General features: G+C 39.2%; 1 protein-coding gene across 1 annotated transcript in view; it reads left to right on the top strand.

The window, feature by feature from the left end:
- The window catches only part of PLS1 (plastin 1), a 50,709-nt gene extending 34,601 nt beyond the window's left edge, over positions 1 to 16,108 (top strand). Inside the window, exons 11-16 of the mRNA XM_081911036.1 lie at positions 6,469 to 6,547; positions 7,633 to 7,747; positions 10,041 to 10,174; positions 11,314 to 11,437; positions 12,828 to 12,952; positions 14,632 to 16,108. Of these exons, the coding sequence (XP_081767162.1) occupies positions 6,469 to 6,547; positions 7,633 to 7,747; positions 10,041 to 10,174; positions 11,314 to 11,437; positions 12,828 to 12,952; positions 14,632 to 14,767 (713 nt within the window). The 3' untranslated portion in view covers positions 14,768 to 16,108. The remainder of the gene's footprint in view (positions 1 to 6,468; positions 6,548 to 7,632; positions 7,748 to 10,040; positions 10,175 to 11,313; positions 11,438 to 12,827; positions 12,953 to 14,631) is intronic.
- The last annotated feature ends 1,509 nt before the right edge of the window (positions 16,109 to 17,617 follow it).

Below are 17,617 nucleotides of genomic sequence, written 5' to 3'. Positions count from 1 at the left end.
ATTTTCAAGATGCTTTAGAAACTTTAAAACTGAGTCTCACTTTTGCACCAGTTCTTGGGTTTGCTGATGGAAAACTTCCATATACTCTTCATTCTGATGCATGACACACTGAACTAGGAGCTGCCCTCTGACAGATACAGACCAGAAAACCTCAACTCATTGTTTATGCTAGTAGAAGACTGACTTCTACTGAATGCAGCCATCCAGCCTTAATGTGGGCTATTTGTGATCAATTTCTTAGTTTTTTAAATATGGTGCAGAATTTAGAGTGATGACAAATAATAGCCTCATGACATATGTGAAGACTTCAAAACCGGATGCAGGTCGGTGGCAGCTTTGTCACTGTACAACTTCTATATTGCCTATAAATCAGAAATGGCATATATGAGCCAAGAAAACTACACTAAGGGCCACTAAATGACAAGGAAAATGTAAAACAATAGTGTGTTGCTAGGCAGAGCCCAATAAAGTATTTTAACTGAGAAGACTGTCTGGAATAATGAAATTCGTAAAGCAATAATGCAAACTCATGAAGTGCTGATAGGCTCTCAGACAGATAATTCTAATGGAGAAGCAGTAACATCTAGAAAAACAAGGTTAGTAAAACAAGAAGACGGTATAGCACCATCATTTGATAATCCATATACTTGGTCTGAAAAACTTGATCCCTCCAATTCTAGACCTATAAATTGGAGGCGCTACAGGGAAGTGACAAATATATTGCCCATGTGTTTCATTTCCTGGAAACTGGGTGTAAAACTACTTTAGAAGAAGAAAAAGGAGAAGAGTATGAGGCAAGATTGCATCTACATGAGTAGCCAATTTTTTTTGTTTCTCCAGGAGTCTTACACAGGAAAGTACAGTTGAGGAGAGAGACAATTTAACAGCTGGTAGTTCCTTACACTCATCATGCTAGAGCACCAGAGGGAATTCATGATTAAATAGGCCACAATGGATTTGAAAGAACTGTAGAACTGGCTTGGGACCATTTTTACTAGCCTGGGGTCACTAGAGTATAGAGGAGAAATGTCAGACCTGTGAGCATTCTAGTAAAAGAAAGGCCAACAAAGAAAAAACAGCATAGCTGGTACAAATCCAGACTTTTTCTCTGCTAGGCTTCATTCAAATAGACAACTTAACTTTGGAGCCAGATTGTGCAGGAATAAGGAATGTATTAGTGACAAAATGATCAGTAAATGCCTCAAACAGCTGCTAATGTATTGTAGAACATCATCAGTCGCTATGGGTTTCCTAGAAGAAGCCATAGTGATTAAGGTGCTCCTTTTGCATCAGAGTTGGGTCAAATCTCAGGAGTAAAGTCACAACTTCCAATTACCCAAGTGGACATCCAGTGAAAAGGTGCAGTCATACCTGAATGAACATGTTGAGAACACTAGAGGACCTGAAAAAATGTTAAGCGGAGACCATCTTTATTGCCTATTGATTTGTGTTTGGGAGTTAAAGAAAAACGATAAGGTGTGGTGATGGATCAACAGTACGTAAAAGATTTAAGTTGAAGACTGTGATACACTTAATATCTTGCTGCCAAACAAGCTGCAAAAAAATTAATTGACTAATAACCACTTTGGCATCCCATATGTCATTTCTGGAAGCTGGTGACCCTTAGTCTTAGGTGAAAATAAAAGTTTGCTGATCAGCGGGAACCAGTGGTGCATATAATAGTAGAACAATAAGAGGGAGACCTACCTGTTTACAGACTACAGGCAGAAGCTGTAGAAATGTTGTGGTTTCATTACTGGTTATAAATCTGCAGCCAGTATGCACACGGAGTCAAGTCCAGTTAGCAGTAGAACCAGCTGATGAAGCAGCGATTCAAACAGAGGATGAGGAAGAACCACAGATTGAACAAGCAAAATTTCCAACACTCCATTCATTGGAATTCTCTGGCCTCCCTAGCAGGAGCAACCAGCATTATGGGCAGTTAGGCTATATTATCTCAGTGCAGCTAGGAGCCTGGCTACCTCCTCTCTACAAAGCCTTAAATCTTAAGAGCAGATTAGTAGTGAGGTCTTCTTAAAAAAATTTAGATGAGTTGTGAAGTTCTCCAAAACTATAAGTACTTTGCCTGCTTATATTCCTTTTCTGTTACAAAGGGCCTGTGAGTTGTTTTCCACATTGGGCTATGGCACTTGCAGCCATTTAAAGAAGACTGTTGGAGTTGAGACAAGTGAACAGCAACCATTTCCCCCCTCTTATCACTAAAACCAAGCGACTGGTACTGATAATGACCAGGTGGAAAGGTTCTGTGGTAATGGCCTGAAAAACGACACTTGGGAGGACGGTGCTCAGTTTTATAGCTTTGCTTTATTTATGTACATTATATATTTTAACAGAGAATATTGTTATTGTTTGATGTTCAAATATTATAATCATTTCTCTGTATGAGTCCTTTGTTGTGAGTCCCTCAAGAGACCCCGAATAGCAAAATTGTTAAAACACCCTTTTCCCCAATATGATTCAAGCTTCCCTGTCTGCTTTGAACTAAAAGAAGAAGAAAGTGTTTGTGTAAGATCCGATCACTGTTCTTCCGGCATTTCATCCATTTTTATCCTCATTGCCTGCATTTTGTAGTGGGTTTTTGTGTGTGACAAATATTACTATATGAATGGTGAGCACATCCATTTCTTTATAGTTATTTCTGAGGTGAGCTTTCATAATTTGACCATTTATAATTTTCCCATTTTTCTTCATGAAATGCAGATTTGACTCCTCCTAATGTAGGTACTGTATTTAGTATTTTTCTTTAGCCTGTAAATGTATTTATCTTGAGATGATTGATTTCGTTCCCTTCCTGCTATGACTGCTTCCCCCCCCTAATTATCCTCCTGCACTGGTCATATAACCTGTTTTTCTTTTTAATATGCCGTTATAATGGAAAGAAAAATATTAATTCATTCATATATAAATGCAAGGTTGAAGGCTGTTTTCATACATAACAGGGTTGTTTTAGGAGTCTCACAAATAAGGACTGAAGTAGAGTCAAGACTTTAGACACACAAATAGGGACAGTTTCATCCTCTGGAACAATACAGTGTCTCTTCTTTCTCTCAGCTGGCTCGAATTCTAATTTCATGAATACTCTTTTAGAAATACAGTAAAATGATACAGATTTGAGTTCCTCTGGTCCAGAGCTATACTCTGGGTATGTCTTTATGGCCTGTGTAAATGCCATCGTCTTCCAAGGCATTAGGATTCAACTGCAACTTCTCTCTGTTGTTAAACACACACACACACACACAGTCTTCTTCCACCAGGCATTTAATGATATAGAAGTGTGACGTTACTGGTATTTGCATTGAGAAGGAGCAGTTGTAGCAGTGCTATATTTTATATTGTTTTATTATTTTAGAGATTGCTTTATCTTGTTTGTAACCCACCTTGTCATCACATGCTGATGAAGGGCATGATAAAAAGACAACAAATACAACTGTGAATAGGACCAATTGACTGAAGGGAAAATAGTCTGCCTTACTGGTGGCGAGACTGTTTAGCATCTAGTAGTGTTTCTCCCACACTGCTTAGACACTGGGGCCTTTCATGCATCAAGCTATTGCTCTAGTGTTTTAGATTTTGTATTGGTGATGGATAAACAAGGATTTTTGCTGTCACAGAGAAACAAGAGCTGGCAATTATGCCCGAAGATTCTTATTTCTGTTGCCACAGAAAGATTGTGGGATGTGTTGTTACTGACTAGCCTTTTGATAAATTAAATTGTGCCTAGCATTGTGCCACTGAGAGAGAGGGGGGAGAGAGAGAGAGAGAGAGAGGTGCCATATTGTTCAGTGACTCATGCCCTCTCTTCTTTATTCTATTGGCATAATGCTACTGCATAATATTTTAGTCACACAAAGAGAAGTGCCATAGGGCATGTTGGCTATGGTGCTCCAGCTCAGTTTTTGTTTTCTATTATTTGTCCCTTCCATTACATAAAATTCAGTCTGTATATACCAGAAGGTATATTCTGAACAATGAAAAGGAAGGGGGGGGGAGGTAATGGAAAGCTGGCCAGTTTTCAAAAAGGTGAAAAGCTTAAGAATTCTTAGGTTCCTTTTTAACGAATAATCCTGTTTAGAGTGGCATATTAAATATAGTGTGCTATTCTTAGTTCCTCGGTTCCTTTTAACCAGAAGTACGTTCTTTCAACTTGCACGCTATTGCTGCTATTGGTGTAGAGTGGATTTTTTCTGGCATTTTTCAGCATGCAGTTTTTTAAATTCTTACTTTGAGTGAAGTTCTACATATTTCCTTTCTTATGCTTTCAGCAATAAGCTTTCCTGGAAGCGTTTGTTAGTTGTCTGTCAAATGTTCAAAATACATTTGAGTTAGAGATTGTTTTTTAAAAAAATATATCAAGCATATCGACACAGCTCATTTTAATCATTGATCCCAAAATACATTGTAGTCCAAATTTTAAAATCACAAGGTTTTCTCAATTAAGTAAGCATGTGGAGAAAATGTAATGTTTCTCAATTTGAGCAGAAACAGCCTTGAGGAAAGAATTGTATAAGGTTGCCACATAAGGCAATTTTTATTTTTTGGCTCACTGTTCACAACGTGAAATTGGTTAAAATATGTTGAAATTAGGAAGAATTGTTTAAATATTTAATTTCTACACATCACATATTGAATTAGGCTGCAATCCTTTACCTACTTACCTTGGGAAAGTCCCTTTGAACTCAGTGGGACTTAGATAAGTAGCCATGTGCAGGATGTCACTGTGTGTTTTTTAAAAAAGTAATAATTAAGATTATATACAGTGGCATAGTATAATATTTATATAGGCTGGTTCCTAATGAGCACGAATGAAAGAGAAGGGCAGAGTAATACAGAATAAAGAGGAAAATAGTTGCTATGTCTACACACGTAGCAAAATGTGATAAGAATACAGAAAAGATAGAATTGGCTGTAGTAGTATTTTAGGCAACAGGGGTATGCATTAGTTATGAATGTTCACCCTTGTAAAAACATCACTCTGCAATAAAAACTGCACATCAGTGAGACAGATTGTTGACCAGATCATTCCCTATAATATTAGTTTTATATCTTCAGGGAGTTCTTCATATAGGGATCCCTTGCCTGCAGTTTGAAGTGGTACGTTCTGTGTTTTCCCACCTTGGGTCTCAACCATCTCATTCCATCCTGATTCTAAATAGATGCAGGTCACAGATAGCCCCATTGAGAAATACTAAGCTGCATACATGCCATACATCTAAAGCACATGACTTTCCCCAAAGCATTTTGGGAACTGTACTTTGTTGAGGGTGCAGAGAATTGTAACTTGGAACAGGGTGTGTGTGTGTGAAACAACAATGCCCAGGATTCTTTCTGGGAAGTCATGTGCTTTAAATGTATGGTGCATACGCAGCCAAAATCGGACGCTTTTGATCAAAACAGTAAGGGCAGTTTAATTCTGCGGAAATCAAACACCACATAATTTCATCTACAGCAGAATTCCCAAAGTTAATCTGCCCTAAATATATGCCATATAAACAGAGTTATAACTTTAACATGAAAATGGTATTGATCAACTTACATGCATAATATTGTAGCAATGTCAGTGTGGCATAGTGAATTAAGTAGATGTCTTGGACTTGGAAGACCAAGGTTCAAATGCCCCCTCAGTCTGCTCCCTCAGTGTACTCCCTCAGTGTACTCATTAGGCAGCATTGCATTAGGTAGCCTGTATCTCTGCTACAGACGCGGGGTGGCGCTGTGGGTTAAACCACAGAGCCCACGGCTTGCTGATCAGAAGGTCGGCGGTTCGAATCCCCGTGACGGGGTGAGCTCCCGTTGCTCTGTCCCTGCTCCTGCCAACCTAGTAGTTCAAAAGCATGTCAAAGTGCAAGTAGATAAATAGGTACCGCTCTGGCGGGAAGGTAAATGGCGTTTCCATGTGCTGCTCTGGTTCACCAGAAGCGGCTTAGTCATGCTGGCCACATGACTTGTAAGCTGTACGCCGGCTCCTTCAGCCAATAAAGCGAGATGAGCACCGCAACCCCGGAGTCATCTGCGACTGGATCTAACAGTCAGGGGTCCCTTTACCTTTTATCTCTGCTAAACTCAAATTACACTTGCAGAGTAGGAAATACTGTTTCCCCCTATATACTTTCCAAAGTTCTGTGGACTAGTGTTGGTATACAAATATGTTAAGTACTTTTAATTTGGTTTTATGAATTTAAGTTCTTGCACTCCTCACCAACTACATCTCTCAAACAGTAGACGTTTTCCCTCTTTGGTAGTACTGCACACCCAGACCTACTATTTTTTCATAGAAAGAGGAAATACCTCTTCTGCTTTGTGATGCCTGTTCCATTTGTACCCAGAGCTTTTAAAAGCCAGATCAGAAGAGATTATTTCTCAGGAAAAGATACATTGCTTTTATATTCTTTCAGAGTAATGGCACATATAAAATGTGTTATCTAAGAAATTTTGTACCCTTTGCTATAGGAGAAAGTAAGGAAGAAAGAACATTCCGAAACTGGATGAATTCTTTGGGTGTAACTCCTTACATTAACCATTTGTACAGGTAATATTTTTATTCTTAATTCTGGCCATTTAACTGATCCATGGTGTAACCCTCACTGGAAAATATTGTAATTGATAGGACTTAGTTTTGCTTGGATCAATGATAACACAGTACTGTTTTTCTGATCATTAGAGATGATAGGTTGGTATAGCTCAGTTGGTGGAGCCTTAGACTCTTAATCTCAGAGTTGTGGGTTTGAGCCTTACAAAAGATTCCTGCATTGTAGGGGATTAGACTAGATGCCCCCCCCCGGTCCCTTCCAACTCTGCAGTTCTATGATTCTATTATTTCTATGATTCAGAACTGGGACTGCCAGATTCAGAACGGGACTGCCTCTTCTGGTATGCCCCGCGGAGGACCTTAAGGTCCATAAATAGCAACACTCTAGAGGTCCCAGGCCCTAAGGAAGTCAGATTAGCCTCAACCAGGGCCAGGGCCTTTTCGACACTGGCTCTGGCCTGGTGGAACGCTCTGTCTCATGAGACCAGTGCCCTGCGGGATCTGATATCTTTCCGTAGAGCCTGTAAGACAGTTGTTCCGCCTGGCCTTTGGCTTGGAATCAGCCTGAATCCCCTCCACCTCTTTCCTATTCCTTCTGTGATGGAACCCCTATTTGGGGACTTCCCTGGCTTTTTTTCTGGCCCATGTAGGACCAGTCTGGATAGCTGGCCTTGGTGAAGATTTGACATTTTCTCCCCGCAAACAGTTTTTGATCTGGGCTTCCACTGAAATGAGGCTTCATTTTAAGTTGTATTTTAATCCTCTTTTTAAGTTGTATTTTAATCAATTGTTTTTATACCTGATGTTAGCCGCCCTGAGCCCAGTCTTGGTTGAGGAGGGCAGGGTATAAATAAAATTTATTATTATATATAGAGAGAGATATAGATATAGATATAGATATTTTCTCAGTGACTGTGATAGTGAGTAAATAAGTAAGTAAATAATTTAGGAGGAAAAGAGAGGAGTACCAAGCAATGAAAGCCTCAGAAATTTACTTGGATACCCTACTGACTGCATTCAGGGAACAAATAATTTATTTGTGTAAATATATGTTTTCTCTCTCTCCCTCTCCCTACACTGACCAGTGACCTTGCTGATGCTTTAGTAATCTTCCAGCTCTATGAGATGATTCGTGTACCTGTACAGTGGAACCACGTTAACAAACCACCGTATCCTGCACTTGGGGGTAACATGAAAAAGGTTTGTAAAAGTGTCTGTTTTGGAAACCACAGTGGCTCCTCAGCCATTTGCTTAAGCCGCATTATCATGAATGGTGTTGGTGTCCCTGAATTATTCACCCTTGCTTAAGGTAGCGTATTAATATGGTTACAACTCTTGAAATAAGTTTCTTGGTGTGGCCCTTAGACTGGACCTCAGCAAATACTTCACTTGGGATGAAGCATGCATGTCACAGAGGCATACATGCCTACAGAAAATGCAGTTTTCACCTACGGTACTGAATGAACTTACAAGTCTCGAGACATTGAGCAATATAACCATGATAAATGGCCAACACAGATCAGTCGAATGCAACAGAATTTAGAGCTGTTTCACAAGCAGGGAGCCAGAACTAAAAGTATATGCAGAGCAGGTCACTCAAGCGGCTGAGCTTAGCTGCTGAACACGTCTCAAGTTGCACACACATTCAGGATATTATTAAGAAATTTTGCATGTTTCATCAGGGTAACATTGAGATTGTCCTTGCCGTTAATATCAATCAGTGAATCTGTGGCAGAAAACTCAGAACACATGTAGGGCAGTTCACCCAAGAAAAGTGAGTCACATCACAGACCACACAGTTCAAGTTTCACACATGCATGTTTATTTAGAAAACAGATTGAAAACCTCAAGGCTTCTATTAAAGCCAGGAACAATGAATGCATCTATAGCAGAGAACTCAAAACACATGTAAGGCAGATATAATGCAAAACAGATTATGCAAGAAAGTGAAACCAAACCACTGTCTACAAGTCTAGTAATAAAAGTCCCTCTGCATTACATATGGTAGGTGAGCATACATGTGAAGCATACATATGTATGAGGGGAAACTCAGTCACTTGCACAGAACAGGATACAGACACTCTAAACATACAAACAAAGCCAGGATAGAAGCATTCTTGTACAACTATTGATACAAGTACAGGAAAACAGTACTCTATGGCCTCTATAGTCATTGGAAGTAGGCATGTTAGGGCCATCTGTGTCATGTCATCACCCTGTGATCTTCAGATGAAAGGTAGTATACAAATTTAATAAATAATAATCTGATATGGAAGGCAAATGGACAGGCTGCACCCAGTGGGGATGTGCTTTCCTTACCTGAAGGCAACTGCCTCTACTAATCGTTCCTGCAACTTCATCTGAAGATCACTAAACCAAATGGGAACTTGGAAGAAAATGTTAGCCAGTGAGGCCAAGTCTAGAACTCCTTTCCAAGTTCACTCAGTTATCCCCAGGGATTGGTGGTGAGGTGTTTCAAGCCATGACCCACTCTGCTTGTTGATGGGCCATGAGAAGAGTATCAAGTGGTGACTCACCATGGTTGCAGGTACCAGCATAATGGGTGCCATTTAACACTTCAAAAGTGGAGTATCTGAAACCAGCGTGGGTGCATGCTTAGTGCAAGATGGTTCTAGTCTTGCAGAACAGGACTACCATCTGGATAGCCCACTTGACATTCCTTTAGGTGACACTACTGAAGGTGATATTGTGACCTCAAAGGCATGTGCTTTGCCTGCTGGAGGAGGGCTGCCCATAAATGTGACATCTCAAGGCAGATCCTTGACGTTGCCAGTATAAGGACTGTGTGCTTTGAGGAAGGGTTCTGGTAATTGCATCCTAAGTGGTGGACCAAGTACTGGTGACCTCTGGTGCCACTACTTTAGCTGATCTGGATGTTGTTCTTTTTGTTGAGCTTAGATCTGTGTTTACTTATTATTGTTTACAGATGGCTAGATAATGTTCTTAGGAAAGGGAGGTGTGTTGTACAGTTCCGTTAAGAAAAAAGGTTGGAAATGCTTGCCAGCACAGGTGAGAGTATTAAATTAGCCAAATCGTATTTGCCTACTAGTCCTTCACTAGGAGTGTATGCCTAGGTTTTCTGTGCCTTGATTCATATTAATAAAAGCTAATATTTTCAGAAGATTTGGATGAAGTTTGTCTAACCGCATGCCTAAGCAGCAAGCATGACACCATACATATGTATATTAAACACATTCATCTGCTGGTATAGGGTGCTTTTGCTGCACTGGTGTTATGGTTGGTTTGCTCCAATTAAAACATTTTGATAAACGATAGTTCAAAACATGGGCATAGTCAGCTGCCTCCCCCAAATCAAGTAAATAAATAAAATTACTTAACTAACTGGCCAATTGCATTGCAGATAACTCGGCTCTGCTGCCTCAACATAAAGCCACCCCCCCCCCCAATAAATCCTGGCAACGCCCATGATGGTTCCAAATAGTTTCTGACCTTGATTTGTCATTTCTTTTAGATTGAAAATTGTAATTATGCAGTGGAACTGGGGAAGTCAAAGGCCAGATTCTCATTGGTTGGGATTGGTGGACAGGACCTCAATGAAGGCAACCCAACATTGACATTGGCACTGGTGTGGCAGTTAATGAGAAGGTGAGGATGTGTTATAGCTCACAAAACCAAAATGTTTTCAAAACCAATGTATGTTCTTCATTTGTTTGCAACCAGTCTGCAGTTTTATTTGTAAAGTCAGATAAATTATTTTTTCAGGTGTTTGTCTTGTCAGAAAATTCTTAGGTACAGTTTAGGAACTTGACTTTATCCAATCTGGAATATATGCACAAGTCATACGCTACAGAATTAGGAATCACAGCATAAAACTATTTAGCAACAAAATTCAGTAAACAACTGGAGAAACTTGGAGCAGAGAGCAGGCAGGCAGAAGAATGAAGCTCCTCAACTCATACTACAGCCCTTGGGTTTGAAATTACCGCCCACCATGCACAAACAGACATATCATTAAGCACCTGAGGGTGATCTATAAGATGCTTCCCAATGTAACAAGCGGCAGTAGTGCCTGCCCTGCGTCTGATTCTCTCTCATGTTTACTCTTTGTTTGGCTCTATCTGCCAAAAAGCAATTGGGCCGTATTGTGCTTCACTTGGCTTATGCTGAAGTCCCTGCACTGTACTGCCTGGGGAGCAGTGGCACTGTGGTCTAAACCACTGAGTCTCTTGGGTGTGCTGATCGGAAGGTTGGCGGTTTGAATCTGTATGATGGGATGAGCTCCCGTTGCTCTGTCCCAGCTTCTGCCAACCTAGCAGTTCAAAAGCATACCAGTGTAAGTAGATAAATAGGTACCGCTGTGGCAGGAAGGTAAATGGCATTTCCATGCGCTCTGGCACTCATCACAGTGTGTCCCATTGGGCCAGAAGCGTTTTAGTCATGCTGGCCCCATTACCCGGAAAGCTGTTTGCAGACAAACGCCAGCTTCCTTGGCCTGAAGCGAGATGAGCGCTGCAGCCCATACTCACCTTTGATTGGACTTCACCATCCAGGGGTCCTTTACCTTACCTTACCTTTTACTATACTGCCTGGTGCTGTGTCAATTTCAGTAAAGTTGCAGTTTGCTTTTAACCCTCCTGCTTTTTCTGTTCTCAATGTAAGCACATTTTCTATAATTTTTTTCTGTATGAAAGTTGTATTTTGTAACTGTTTTAACACGTCAGGAAAATAAGGAGGAATTGTTAAATTCCTTATCAACTGCAAATACTGTGTTCTTTCTGTTGCAGGTACACTTTGAACGTACTATCGGACCTTGGTGAGGGGGAAAAAGTAAATGATGCAGTTATTATTAAATGGGTGAATCAGACTCTTGCAAATGCAAATAAGAGTACTTCAATAACTAGCTTCAAGGTAATGAAGACACTCTAGAGAAAGGAAATGTGAATTAATCAGAAACATAATTATTTTGATGGGAATTGATCTATAGCAAAGGTTCTGCATTAGTTATTGTATATAAGTTGTGTATAAATAGCTGCAAATAGATTATGAATGCAAGTAGATTATGAATGTCATGAAAAACAGTACCACATTAGGATTACAAAATAATAGTAACACATGTTAATATAGATACAAGTGTGTAAATCCTAACAAAGAGACTGAAATCTGTTTGGTGTGGTTGAGAATAAAACCGTTTCTGCTTCATAAAATATCAACATTTCCATAAGCTTTTAAGACATATTTGAGAATGGCCTGGTTGCAATATCAATTTCATTAGGCCTTGAGCCGATGTAGTTCTCTGAAGATTTGGCCATTCACCAGTGAAAATAAAAGTGTCGAATAAATGTTACATGAATATTTAGCCAATATTTTTCAGAGTTCAGATCAGTCTCTTTCTATTTTAGAAAGTGTTCTTGTGGCATTGGAACATGGGGTACACAGAATGACAGAAGAATAATAATGGACAGACGTAATCCACACTTATTAGCACTAGAATGGGATTTTATGGCCAGTTCATTTATTAAGATACATCAGCTTAATTAGTAGAGATAGGAGAAAATTGCTGGGTTTAAAGGCACAGTATGGATCGTGGTGCTTAGAAGCTGTAAGAGCAAGTCTGAAATCATAGCTTTAATCTGCCTGGTAGGAATAGCATGCTGAGACTTTGGAGGAGTAAAGCTAATTCTGTGGTGCCTCCTGCTGATTCCTTGATGTCATGCACTTGACTGCCCATCTGCTTTAACTGCTGGAAGGAGGTGAGCAGGGTCAGCTATTTTAAGGCACAGAGGAAGTGCGTTTCAGTAACCAGGAAGAAAATGCAGTGCTCAATGGCAAGCTCAAAGTAGTATTAGGATTCTAGAAATAGGCAGATCATGCCACTTGCAAATAAGTAGAAGGAAATCCTATTCACAGAAGAAAGTCAACCTGAAAAAATATCCATAAACATACAGAATTATTCTGGGAGATGCAAGAGATTTTTCCAAAACCTTTTGATAGGATTTCATAACAAAATGTTATTTAGTCATAACGGATCATGGGAAATGAAGCAGCAGGTGGTTATAAAAGGTCATTTGTCAAAAAGGAGAAAATTCAAAAGTATTGAAAAACATGACTTTGACCATTCATGATTCAGCAGTTATTACATACGCTGTGTTTTAGCTGCCACACCATTATATTAGGATTTATTTATCAATGAGATAGTGGATAAAGAGAAGGGAGTTACATGGTGAAAATACTGGTAAGAGTATTAAAGAAAATCCATTCATTAATGATAGTGAAACTTTTCAACACTTTCTCCTTCCAGGACAAATCCATAAGCACTAGTTTACCTGTACTAGATTTAATAGATGCTATTGCGCCAAAAGCAATCCGCCCAGAAATGGTCAAGAGGGAAGATCTTTCTGAAACAGACAAACTGAACAATGCTAAGTAAGTCTTTGCAGAATATTTCTTCCTTTATTATACATGGAGGCCCTGATGCAGCCTAGATGCACATGGCTAGTTGTAAATGTCAACTAATTCCTACTCTGTTACAGAAAAAAAGAACAAATGGTCTGTGGCACCTCAGACTTAACAGTGTTTATCCTGTAAGCTACTGTGGAGAAGAGCCTTCTTTTTCAGATCCATGAAGAGTTATTTTCAGCTGGCAGATAAATGCCCTCTGTTTCATATCTGCCTGCCTGTATATTTTAACATCATGTGTCTAATGAAGTGTACTGTTGTCAGTGCAATCAGGGCTGAGAAGACTGGGATGATGGGGTATATATTCAGGCTCATAAACATCAAAAAGATGCACCCAAACCTCTTCAGTGGGGCCCAGATCATCATTACAGTGTTACTGTGTGCATGTCAACCCACTTCTCTTTGCTGAGTTATGTATCAAGTGTTAGTAACACTGATTCAGCATGCTTTATATGTACAAATGATATTGGAACTGTTGTCAGCTCAGATAAAGCTGCTTGCTCATCCAAAGAGGGGGATACCAGAGTTTTCATGGGTGGCGTAATCCAGTGCTCAAATACAATGTTAATTTCTTCCTTTTTCTTTGAATGCCTTTCCCTTTAATGCCACAGCTCTAAATCAGTCATAGGAAGCTGCACATAGGAACTGTCTTAAAAGTTTTTTTTAATGCTGACACGCACAAAAAATCTTACCTTTTGACTTTTTTAAAGCACATAAAATTCTATTTTCAGTGGTATGGTTTCAATAATATGCTGCTCTTTCTCATGAAAGTTGGCCCTTGAGAGTCTTTATCTTTCTGGAAGCAAGCTAAGACTTTCTTTATACTTTCTAAGTATAAGCTGCTAACATGCTTGACTCTGCTACGCTATTAGTTTGTTTATTGTTTAGGCTTTTACTGCGTGTTATAATAATAATATAATAATAATTTATTATTTATACCCCGCCCATCTGGCTGGGCTTCCCCAGCCTCTCTGGGCGGCTTCCAACAAAATATTAAAATACAGTAATGCATCAAACATTAAAAGCTTCCCTAAACAGGCCTTCTGATGTCTTCTAAAAGTCTGGTGGTTGTTGTTCTCTTTGACATCTGGTGGGAGGGTGTTCCACAGGGCGGGTGCCACTACCGAGAAGGCCCTCTGCCTGGTTTCCTGTAACTTGGCTTCTCGCAGTGAGGGAACCGCCAGAAGGCACTCGGCTCTGGACCTCAGTGTCCGGGTAGAACAATCATGTTATCTTTTATTATTTGAGTATAGTAGTTTTATACTACACATCACAGCACTCCAGATGTTGGACTACATTTCCCATATGCCCCAACCAGTGGTGCCCATGATCAGGGATGATGGGAGTTGTAAGCCAACATCTGGAGGACCACAGTTCACCCACCCCTGCAGTAAATTTTATACCGGAAGGTCGAACAATAATTATAGTAAGTAAATAGCAGTTGTGTAATATTTTGTTTCACATCTATGGCTGCAAATTGTTTATAGGCAAGGGAAATGGATATGCTAATTGTTTGGTGTAGCCTGAATTTGATAAGCAATAGATCTTTAGAACAAAATAATGGCTATGCTACAATAATAAGGTTGTTATATCTCATTAGTCAATGCCAGATGAATAATGCTACTTTTTTTCTCTCTCTCTCCAAGATATGCTATATCAGTTGCTCGGAAAATTGGTGCTTGTATATATGCCCTGCCGGATGACTTGGTAGAAGTGAAGCCAAAAATGGTGATGACCGTCTTTGCTTGCTTGATGGGAAGAGGACTGAACAAAATAAAATAAAGAAGATTTTTTTTACAAATGTTTTCTGCCATGATATACACAATGAATGCCTCATTGTTTACAGACTAATGGAATTTAGTAGCTGTAAAACAGAGATAATTTATATAAACCAATGTGGAGATGTATAGAGAGACTATTTAATATAAGAATTGTTTATATTTAAGGTTTCATATGAAAAGTTTTATATATCAGTAATTTGCGAGCTAATGTAATGCAGTAATCACCAATAAGATTACAATGTTATATAGCCTTTTTAAATGAGTATGATACATGCTGTTTTCATAGTGCACAAATTATCAAGATTTTAAAGTGCTATTTTAGGAACTGCTGTGAAATTAAGTTTTTATGTCAGTGTGTTATTAACGCGTAGTCTGCACATGAAAGACCTTGAAAGTCCTTGCCTTATTATAAGGGACTACCCAAACTCCTGTTGGAATTTGGGCTGCAAATTAAAAGCTTCTGATCATAAGGATTCTTTCTAGGGAGTAATTTTCATTGCACTGAATGGGACTGATTTCTAAGTAAAAACTCTGAGGTTCTGAGTACTAATTGATTTAGGCTACAATCCTAAAGTCCCATTGAATTATTTGGGGCTTACTTCTGAGTAGACATGGTTAGGCTTGCACTGTTAGTAGAGCAATCAACAAAAGTTCTAGTTGATTTATTGATGTACATTTTAATTGTTGTGGGTGAATTTAATTTGCTGGAGTTGCAAGGTAAGATCTTGGGAAAGGGGGAAGGGTTAGGCTGTTCTGGTTCTTATGTATTACTATGTATTACTATACTTGGAAATTAAAAATACTAAACAATGAAGGCAGCTGTAGCTATAACACCCTGTTCCTTGGCCTTCATTAAAATACAACGGTTGAGATGTGAGACTGGGACATCCCTTATCAAAATCCGTCCCCTCTCCTGCACAGTCTCCCTTCACTCGTCCTCTGCAGGTCTATGCCATGGTTAACAATTATATGAGAACCTCCTTTGTTAAACATGATTAATACTAACCAGAGTTTGCAGTTAATTAGAATTTAGAAATCAAGAATTGGAAGCTGGCTTCATAAAGAGACCAATGCTGATTGTAGGCCTTAATCATGGTTTTGACTGGTGAGAGAAGGATGAGGGGACTTTGCTGTGGAATCAGCCCTTCTCTAATCCCTTAAATTCGATCAAATAATGAGACCCAATACATTTACAGTGGTCCCTGAGCAGTAGTTTTTGTGTATCAAAACTTCAGTATTTAAAAGGCATCTGTATTAATGTTAGTGTAGCATGCAGGTTCAGTTAAATTTAGGGAACAGTCAACAACCCTATACCCAGGGCTTTTTCTCAGTCGGAACTTACTGGCACCTCTCGGTGGGCACCGTTGCCATTATAAGAGAACAAGGGATGAGTTCATGGTGAGTTCTGGCACCTCTTTTTCTAGAAAAATAGCACTGCCTATACCCTTTTTACAATATGGGGAAGATAAACTGATACAGAGTTATGGTGTAGTGGTGGCATTTCTGCCATATCCTGTAGCTCCTTAACCATTGCATCTTGATTATAGCATTGCACCCTTAGTCAATTTGATTAGTAGAAAGTGTAGCTGGTTAAAGCAAATTTTAAAAAATAAAATTGATTTGCAAATGTAGTATTGAAGATGGAACTTGCTGTTTATTTAAATGAGTTGCATTGCAGGAGATTGTATTAGATGACCCTTGGGGTCCCTTCCAATTCTACAGTTCTATGATTCTATGTTTTAAAACTGAACATCCCCTCTTGTCAATATTGTTCTGTAGAAATGCTTGTAATATGAAACAACTTCAACATATTTTTTAAAGTAATTTGTTAAAGAAAAATTAACAATTGGTTGTGGTTTGTGGCATTGAATAAAACTAAGCACAAGTATAACAAGGACAATAAGCAAAATGAAAATTATGTACGTAGTAAGGCTTTCAATGAGAAAATATCCAAGCTAAAATGTTATATTAAGAAGCAATAAAGAGAGATGACAGGTCCAGTTTGAGGCCTCTCTTTACATGTGATGAGCTTTCTTATAAATGTTTTTTAATATGTGTGCACTTCCTATTGCTGATTTCTCATAGGAAAGTTGCATTAACTTGGCTCCTTATTGCAGACTATTGGTAAAAAGATTCACACTTATTTGGACACATTCACACCATACATTTAAAGCACTGTGAAAGCACTTTAGATAGTTATGGCTTCCCTCAAAGAATTCTGCAAGCTGTAGTTTAAGGGTGCTGAGAGTTGTTAGGAGATGCTATAGATAACTACAGTAGTTTCAAAGTGTGGCTGGCTTTGTCATCCAAGAGGCAAAACCTTTGAGGCAGTTTACTGTAGGCACATACCACACTTCTGGCTCATAAAGAATTGGTCATTCATATTCAAGGAGTGTAGGACTGTATCTGAACATTTAGCCATACAAACCAGTGTTAGCTTAATGTAAAGGAGCATGTTATGATGGGTTGCATATGACAAATCTCTCATATCTTTAAAAGCCATATAGTCAGCAAGGTATACGCTATAGTCTCCTGTAGAAGCCCTTAGTCTAGTGAGGCCACATCAGCACCGTATATTTTTAAACCACTTTTAACAGTCATGTCTTCCCCAAAGAATCCTAGAAAACATAGTTAAGGGTGCTGACAGTTGTTAGAAAACTCCTGCTCCCATCACAGAGCCACAATTCACAGTGGTTTAACCCAATCCCTGTTCACAGTGAATTATGGGAATTGTAGCTCTGTGAGGAGAGTAGGGGTCTTCTAACAACTCAGCACCTTTAACAAACTACAGTTCCCAGCCCCCAGTTTCCCTCTGCCTCTTCCTCTCCTTGTTGTCCAATACCAGCATCCA

This window comes from Podarcis melisellensis (assembly GCF_964234715.1).
Source record: "Podarcis melisellensis genome assembly, chromosome: 5".
Taxonomy (NCBI): Eukaryota; Metazoa; Chordata; class Lepidosauria; order Squamata; family Lacertidae; genus Podarcis; species Podarcis melisellensis.
Note: the sequence above shows the minus strand (reverse complement) of the source record. Positions and strands in the feature narration are given on the sequence as shown.